The sequence below is a fragment of the Alligator mississippiensis genome, chromosome 11, assembly GCF_030867095.1.
Source record: "Alligator mississippiensis isolate rAllMis1 chromosome 11, rAllMis1, whole genome shotgun sequence".
Taxonomy (NCBI): Eukaryota; Metazoa; Chordata; order Crocodylia; family Alligatoridae; genus Alligator; species Alligator mississippiensis.
This window is the reverse complement of record NC_081834.1, coordinates 57,222,035-57,230,608: the sequence shown is the minus strand read 5'-3', so window position 1 is coordinate 57,230,608 and position 8,574 is coordinate 57,222,035. Positions and strand designations below refer to the sequence as shown.

The following is an 8,574-nucleotide window of genomic DNA, read 5'->3' as shown; positions in this document are numbered from 1 at the left end:
AGTTCTATATAGTTAAAAGCAGTATGCAGGGCTGTGAAATAGGAGCTAGGTTACCAGGAGCAGCTAACAGACAGTAGAATTGCAGAGGAAAGGCTATCTTGATTAGTGGAACCAGGGAAGGCCATTAAAAAGGAGAGCGGGTTGTTAACACCTGGGGAATGGAGAGTTTAGAAGGAATCAGGTGTATTATGATGAGCCAGGAACTCAGTTGACTCCCTCTCTTCTGCCTGAATAGAAATGCTGCTGCCATTGCCAGGCAGTTCGTTTTAAAATATGGGTACAAGAGAAATCCAAGGAGGGTGTAACTACCACTGCCCCCAGCCCCCTGCATCCACCCCTATAAGACACCAAAGCAAAACTCAGAGTGACCTGGTACACAGGTCCACCTATTTGGTGGGAAGAGTTGCAATTTCTGATGAAACCTAGATCTGAATGAGGCCAGAAAACATATTTAGTGACTGATAAGAATCAGGATGCATATCCTGTAAGTAGGATGTTGGTTTGATGGGCTGATTTCCTTGTCTGGAGACAGATCAAAATCCCAAACAGACATTCTTGTCTGCTTTGAAAAATATGTATTGATCAGAGAAAGACATGTCAATAAAGAACAGACAATCACCTAGGGAGGGGCAGTTAGCATGGGTAAACATTGGGTGTATCCAAAACCAGCACAAGAGATGGGATCAGCTGTGATTGTTTCATTTCAAACGGCCCCAGTCATGATCTCTCACGTTCTTGTGCAAGATGCGACTGTTATTATAAATTGGTGATTTAAATTTCATATGTAGGTCCAGCTAAGTTTCACAGCTATCACACTGGTGCAAATGCACCCCTCACTTTGATGCCTGCCGCACCCAAAATTTAAAACCAACTGCCTTTGGAGGAGCAGGATTTTTACTGCTGAGGGAATCAACTGACTTCATGGCTCATTGTAATCCCCCTGAATCCTTGTAACCTCTTCATTTCACAGGTGTTAATGGCATTCTCTTCCTTTGAATGGTTTTGAATGGCTTGATGTTCCACCAATCAAGCTAGCCTTTATTCTGCTGTTTTGCCATCTATTAGCTGCTCCCTTCAATGGAGCTCCTGTTTTACAGCCCTGCAGACTGTTTTTAACTGAATCCAAAGAAGTTATATTTAGTTTTGTTTTAATCTCAGACTGAATAGTATAGCCTTAGGCCCTCAGCATTTTAATGAAACTTCTAGTGTATATTTAACTGGAGAAAAATATGTCTTGTTTTTATGTGTGTCAATGCACCTCACCATCTGTACCCTCCTTCTAAAAATTCCAGATCTATTCATGGTAGTGGTAATATTGTTTCGCTGATGGTATCCTGACAGTGTGAACAGCCCTTCCATACTGAGAGAGTCTGATGTGTCTGGTAGTACTTCACTCTTAACTACACCTGATGGAAATGTGCAAACAAAAATGCACTGCACCAAAAAAAAAGCCACATTAAAATTTTCAGGCACTCTACATTAATGCCCGTGTCATCTATACACGCCCTGACAGACCAGATGAGAATCTAGGTGCTTGTCTTGCAAAATGCAATCTAGATCTGCTGTGCACTGGTTGAAAATATGCCACGCAAGAGCCCAGCCCCCCTCTCCCCCAGTCTGAGTAGCTAGAGACCCAGCTGCCACATAAACCCAACTGCAATTCAGATGGGAGGTGGGGAGTGTAAGCCTATCTACATCCCTGACATATTAGAAACCCTCAGAGAAGTTCTTACATATATTATTATGAACTGTACAAAAAATAGCTGCTACTGTCACTGTCACTCATAAAGGTGGTCATAGCAGCATCTACCTTTAGCATAACAGTCTTGTGATTCAAGAACTTGCCCAGGGAGCAGGACGCCTGATTTCTTGGCCCTCTTTGGCCTGATGGAGTTCAAACTCACATCTCCTCCCTTTCCAGGAGATTTTCCACTCAGCAGGCTATGCGAGGGCATTGCCTACTTCTCCTTGGTGAAGATGGGCCTCTGTGCCACCAATAATGCAGTTGTTAGAGGCACAACAAGGCCATAGAGAGTTGGGGCTGGACTTTTTCACAACCAAGAAGATCAAAAACACACAAGAACAGGGAAGCAAGAGGTCCAATAAATCAGGAGACTGGGAGCAGGTGGGGCAGAAGGCCCAAATCTGTAAGGGCCCATGAGGTAGGCAGTCACCTGGGTAAAACCATTTACCAGGGAGGGTCAGAAATGGGACACATGGATGTAGACTGATGTCATTAGCCAGGGCAGGGTCTGTTAATATTTCCCACCCAAAATTGACCTGTTCCACACCCTCAAAACAGATATTTGCTACTCAAAGATGACGTGTCCAACTGAAAACAGTTCATATGAGACAAACTGCATTTCATGAGAAACCTATTTGATCTGAACACCTTGATTAGGACCGAAAATATCGCCAACAGTGATCAAATCTGGGGATGAAAAGCAGAGGAAAACCTCTCCAAAATATTTCATTCTCAGGACCCACCCAGGATTGGAAATAAATATGTATTGGGAGGATGCAAACAATTCATGCATTCTAGGGAACTTCCCCATTCTCGCTGTTTACGGAACAGTGGATTGGAAGATGTTTCCTTCTTTCTTTTCCTCCCCTTTCAGAAAGGGATTGGGTAGGTCAACAGCATATGACCGTATGCGGGGGGAAAAGGGCGGGAGCAAAATTAGCCATTCAGCAGCTCTATTATTCATTGTGTTAGTTCAGCTAGCTGCCTTGGGAAAGCTACAGACCCAGAACAAGAATGCTAGCTCTGAAAACAGAGATGGATGGTTCCATGCAATATGGAGCCCTGGCCTGGGTGTAATCCCAGGATAACTCCAGCTGCTCATACTGGAAACATGAGAGCTTTATGGCAAGTGAAGGGTTGCTGAGAGAATGAGCTGTGAGGAAGTCTCGTTTCGTCACTGGCACAAGCGACACTGAAAAAGGACTCAGGGGATAGGACTCCTGAGGGGTCTTCAGTGGAGAAACTCATTCCCAGTTGGATTCAAGAAGGCAGGATGATATCTGTCCAGCTGGAAGCCATCCAGGCATGCTGAGGGTGTGCGTCCAGGTTCTGGGTGAGAAAGCAGAGAAGTTTACCATGTTCGGAGATCATGGGACCGTGGAGTCTTATGATTCGTCTGATGTTACGCAGAGGCACCAGCACACCAATAGGCAGAGTCTTTGCTCAACAAAGCCCAGAATAAACCCTGCCCTAACGTCAGAACAAGGTTCAGTCACCAAGGGGAAGAGGATCCAAGCAGACAGAAAAGTAAGCTGGGGGGAAGTGGGATTATTTCACAACTCTTTTAGGAGCTCAGGAGAAGATGGATCCACAGGGGTGCTGTGCAGAGCTGGGCTGGGGCCCAGGAGAGCCCAAAAGACAGAGCCCGTGGATCTGCTTCGGTGCTGGGGTGTTGGGCGTTGCCGAGCAAACTGACTCCATTGCTCCAGTCCGGGGAGGTGCTGGGGTGGACCGTGGGCTGCATGAATCTATGTGTTTGATCTGCAGTGGCAGGGGCGGGCTGCGTTTACACTGGGCTCCAACCACTTTGTTCTGGAGCAGGACGGCAGCCAGGGCAGTGGCCAGGCAGTCAGCAGACAGATCCCAGGGGCTAAATCCTCATCTCCATTATGATACAGCAGGCATGCCCAAGTCGGGAGGGGGCTGCTCAGGGTTTATACCTAGGTAGTTCAGATTAGAACCAGGAATGACTCCATTGGATCACTCTGGATTTACCCTGAAGGAACGGAGGTCCAAGTGTGGATTCCCCTGTTTTTTTTCGAGAGGGGAGTGGGGAGTGGGAGGGAGTGTTGCACTGATTCGCATTAGCTGAAGTAGTGGCTCCAGGGGCCGGCTTTCAGAGGCAAGGGACAGGCATAACTCCCACCAAAATCACACCTACGCTCTGCATTCACTGGTTTACTGACCAGAGCTTTGGGGCATTTGAATTCTCAAGCACAGAAAGGGCATGAAGACTGTAATGAGTGAATTGCCTTTGCAATTCTTTTCTGCAGAGAAATCCAGCCTTCCCTGTGGAAACACAGTCTCTGCAGCACGATGCATCGGGAGAGAGATCTCAGAACCCTGAGTGAGGAAACCATTCCTCTTGCTCCTACTGGTTATGGTAGGGAAAGTCTTCTCCCTCAAACAGACAGGACAGTCATGGATTCTGCAAAGTGTGACCCACAAGACAAATGCCTTGAATGTGCGATTGTAGATGGAATGAAACCCCTGGTGTCAGTAGCCAAGTGTCTGCAGCACGGAGGGTTGGACACTCAGGCAGCTATACCTGAACTCATGAACTGTGCCTTTGAGACACTCAGATCTGCAGAGGAGCTGGCCAACGACAAACAGAATATAGCCAGTTCCCAAAACCAGAGTCTCCTCGTCCAGAGGGAGAAGCTGGGAAATGAAAAGAAGCAGAAAGAAATTAACCTCTTGTTGTTTAATCTCGACCTAACATACATTGGGCAGATGAAGCAGGTTGCCCAAGGCATGAGGGATACTGCAAAGAGGCACCTGCATGAACTGGAGGAGGAGCTGAAGAGAGTAAAAAAGGAGGAAAAGTGGCAGAAAATCATAAGGAACATTGTGATGGTCATCCTACCTCTTTACACCCTCATTGGTAAGGACTGACTCAAGCTGCCCCTTTCCTTCAGGTGGTGTGGGGTGGGGACGCCAGACCTTTTTCATGTGTCTGGTAGCACACTGCCTGTGCAAGGCACCCAGAGGGAAATACTGTATGTTCTCACCTATAACTCACCCCAGAATAAGATACCTACCTTGCTTTTTGAATGAAGAAAATAAGTCTTCTCTTGTATTAAGTAGCTTAGCAACAGCAGTGAGGAAGCCAAGCCTGTTCTTTGTTCCTCTCCCTGTGTGTTTTGTGTAGATGTTACCTTTGCTTTTATATTATTTATTGGGTTAGAGATAACCAGTGGGAACTACTTTTACCAGATTTCTTGCATATAACTCACCCTGCAATCTTGATGTTTCACTAACCAAGCTAATCTTCCTTCCAGCAATTTTGCTGTCTGCTCCTATTCTCTCTTCATGGAAGTGGAGATTCTTCTTAGCTCTTTTCAGAATCACAAGTCCACCCATGGAGACCAGCAGTTTTCAGCAGCAGCTAGGGATTCAGCTTTAGGTTAAGTAGGAAAGGGAGGGTGATTTGAAGATTAGGCTCCGTCCCAGCTTCATGCAACCTTAAGTGGAAAAATATTTTTTCTTCATTCTGCCTGCCCCAAAACAAGGTGTGTGTCTTATTTGGTGGAATGTGATATGCAAAGTAATATGATACTCTCATCCAGAGTTGCTGTACGGGTGTCTCCAGGGAACTGTAGTCCAGGTGCATGGGGCTTCCACTTCCCTCTGTTCCCGGCTCTTGGGACTCGATAACATCTTTCCTGATGCATCATGTGCTCCTCCTCTTGGTGAGGCCACATGGGGCATCCCAGAGTCCATGGCTGTGATATATTATGGGAGTTCTTGTCCTGCAAAACAACCTGGTCTACAGACAAGAGTGAAATTTTGAATCAGCTGAACTGCAATTTCCACAGGCATAATTTCACATTCTTTCCTGTTTGCATTATTTAAAATCATAAAATCATAGAGTCATAGGCAACCTCCAGAGGTCCTTCAGTCAAACCCACTGCCTGAGGCAGGATCATTCCTATCCAAACCATCCTATACAAATCCATAATCTAATCTCTTTGTAAAACTAGCCAACACTGATGCGACACAAGACATAACCACTGAACCTGCCACAGGTAAAGAAGGGGGACCACCAGTGACCAATGTCCTGCTTCTATAAAAGATTGTTAATATACACTCAAGAGATTCCAGGGAGAGGGCCATGTCTCTTGCTATAGAGAAAAGCAAAATAACCTACAGTTGATACCAATCTGACCAGGGGGTAAAATTCCTTCCTAGCCCTAAAGATGGCAATCAGTCTGACCCTAAATGGAGGGGCAAGACCTTCTAGACAGGACCCTCCAGCTTTAAGTCCCAGCAGGAGCTTTCATAATCCTCAGCCTGGGCTGCAGCCAACACCCAGTGCCTCTGAGGAAGGTATAAAAAATTTTCCACTTCTGTTTTTGGGAGGTATAAAAAATGTTCCACTTCCTTTTTTGGGAGCACTTGGGTTTTTGGATTAAAGGTTCCCAGGTTTTTTGATCGGGCAGTTGGCCTTTTTGATCAAAACCTGCCTTGAGGTTTTCACATCAACGTTTTGATTTAATCGCTACCCTAATTTTCTGTCTTGAAACAGTTTCAGTGCAAGTTGTGCGTGAAGCCCTTCATATAACAGATGAGACCCAGTCTTCCATCTCCCTGAGTGTGGTGGTTGCCATTTGCCAGGCCTCTCTCTATGTGACTTACAAGACAGTGAAGGAGTTGGAAAATGCCATTGAGCACTACACAAACAAGGTTTTTGAGTACAACCAGAAGGTTTACACATATGAGAAGGAGGAAGGAGAAATCCGGATGAAAATGGAGGAATGTAGCAAGACCAAGGATCAAGAACCAAAGCTTTCAGCATATCAGATAGCCAAACTGGACATGTACACTTCTTTCCTGCAGGTTGTGGTGAAGCTGCTTTTGTGTTACAGGAAGAACGCCTCTAAGTACTGGTTCATTTTGCGGAAAGTTTATTGCCAGCTGTTGCCATTAGTGGGAGAGGAAGATCAGGAGGACACGCTGGAAAACGAGCACCTGGCTCAGAAGCTAGAATTTACTGTTATCAAGTTTGAAGAAAATCACAGGGCTTCAATTAAGGGCAAGCATTGTTAGGGCTGAGATGCCAAGGAGAAGGTGAAGTCTGAGGAAGATCTGATTCTGTTATTACTGACATGAAATGAACACCAGAGTCTCTGGGACCAGAACGGACTCCAGGGATAGCAGCTGGGTCTAAGGTGTGGTGGAAACCTTATATCAGTAAGAGTGATTGTAAAGGTGTCTCCTTTAATTAAAACACAACACTTCTGTGTGACATTATACATGCTGAATTGTGCGCTGGGCCCAGGAAATGCTGAATGTCTTTTCTTCTGCAGCGGTGGTGTCTGTCGGCCATTCCTGGCAATGCCCCATTTCTATTTCACAGCTGTGCAGACTAGTGAAAAACCTTAACTCAGGTGTAGAAATGACTGATAGTGAAGTATTGGGGGCACTGTCAAGATACTCAGGATGGCTAGATTTTGGTGTATGAATCTGAATAAGAGATATACATTTAACTATAATGACCATGGGAATACTGACATAATAGCTTTTGGCTATTTTGAATCTTTTTGCTGCTTAGCTAGTTGTGCTTGTTTAAATGTAATAAATACTTTATCAAATCAATCCACATTCCAATAATTGTATTTGTTTTTCCTTTCATCTTAAACCGAATAATATAACAGCAACTTCCCCCACCTCACCCAAGCATATCAGTAAAGCTTCTAGTTCCTCTTTAACTGGAGAAAAAATATGTGTTGTGTTGTGTTATATGTGATGGTGCACTCATTTTCAATCTCCATTAGTGATGGTGGAGTTTCACACATTATTAGCAAATCTCTCACCTTTTAACTGAATGACAGGATGGTGTGAACCTAAAAAAATGAAGCCCTTCCCTCCTGCTTGCCTACAGGCACCTGTGTTTACCAGGAGGCAATTAAAACAGGTCCAGATAAAGAAGTCAACTGCTGCTGGGCTGTATTGCTTAGTAAAATGTACAGATTCAAGGACACTGGACATTTAATAAATACATTAATTTCATGGAATGTTTTCCATTTGGGAAAAAATGCTTAAAATTCCCCCAAATATATCAAAATGGCCTTTCCAGCATTTTTAAATGCTTTAATTTTTCATTTAGAAATCACTTTTCATTTCAAGTTTTTCTTACTATGATTTTAAAGATTAGAAATGGAAAAAGATCAACGTCAGACTGAAATGTTTAATTTTTTTTAGATATTTCCTCTTTCCTTAAATCACGAAACCTTTTGATTTTTATTTTGAATAGAACATCTTTTTAAAAATATCAAAATAGCCTTTTTCCCCCTTGTTTTGTTTTTTCTCCCTCTAACTCTAGTCTTTTTGCCTCCCAGTGAAATGGGTCTCATTTACATGGTTATCTGTGTTGCCAGAATGCCATTATTTCTCCACTCATCCATTGAGCTTACTAGGGACAGCAGAATAAATAATATCTAAGAAAAAAAATTGCTTCTAAAGTTTGCAAATGACATGGATCATATGGGAAGTCGGGTGCACTTGAACAATGCAACGGAAAATATTTTTAAAGCATCATTGGCGCCGCCGTGCCCCCCCAGCCGCCGGGGGCACGCATCATTCATGTTAAGCATAATGTGTGAGTTGACTGGAGTTCTTTGGCAGAGAAAGTTGCTGGGGTCAAGAACTCTTTAGCACAATTCACAGCAGGAATGGAAATTTCCAGGGTAACAAGAACCAGAGTTGTCCTCAGTCATGGAAACCAGGCCTCCTGTTTTTCAACTCATTTATCTCATTAGGCTGTACAGGAGGGAGATGGTTATTTTTTTTAGCAATTTTCAAACTTTATATAGATCTTCCAAATATGG

General features: G+C 44.1%; 1 protein-coding gene across 1 annotated transcript; it reads left to right on the top strand.

Annotated features, from left to right (window-relative positions):
• The first annotated feature begins 2,699 nt into the window (after positions 1 to 2,699).
• LOC106737980 (uncharacterized) lies at positions 2,700 to 7,342 on the top strand. The gene is made up of 3 exons (XM_014601545.3): positions 2,700 to 3,271; positions 4,018 to 4,628; positions 6,273 to 7,342. Exons 2-3 carry the CDS (start codon positions 4,061 to 4,063, stop codon positions 6,791 to 6,793), a joined length of 1,089 nt encoding a protein of 362 aa, XP_014457031.1. The 5' UTR covers positions 2,700 to 3,271; positions 4,018 to 4,060; the 3' UTR covers positions 6,794 to 7,342.
• Positions 7,343 to 8,574: the final 1,232 nt, after the last annotated feature.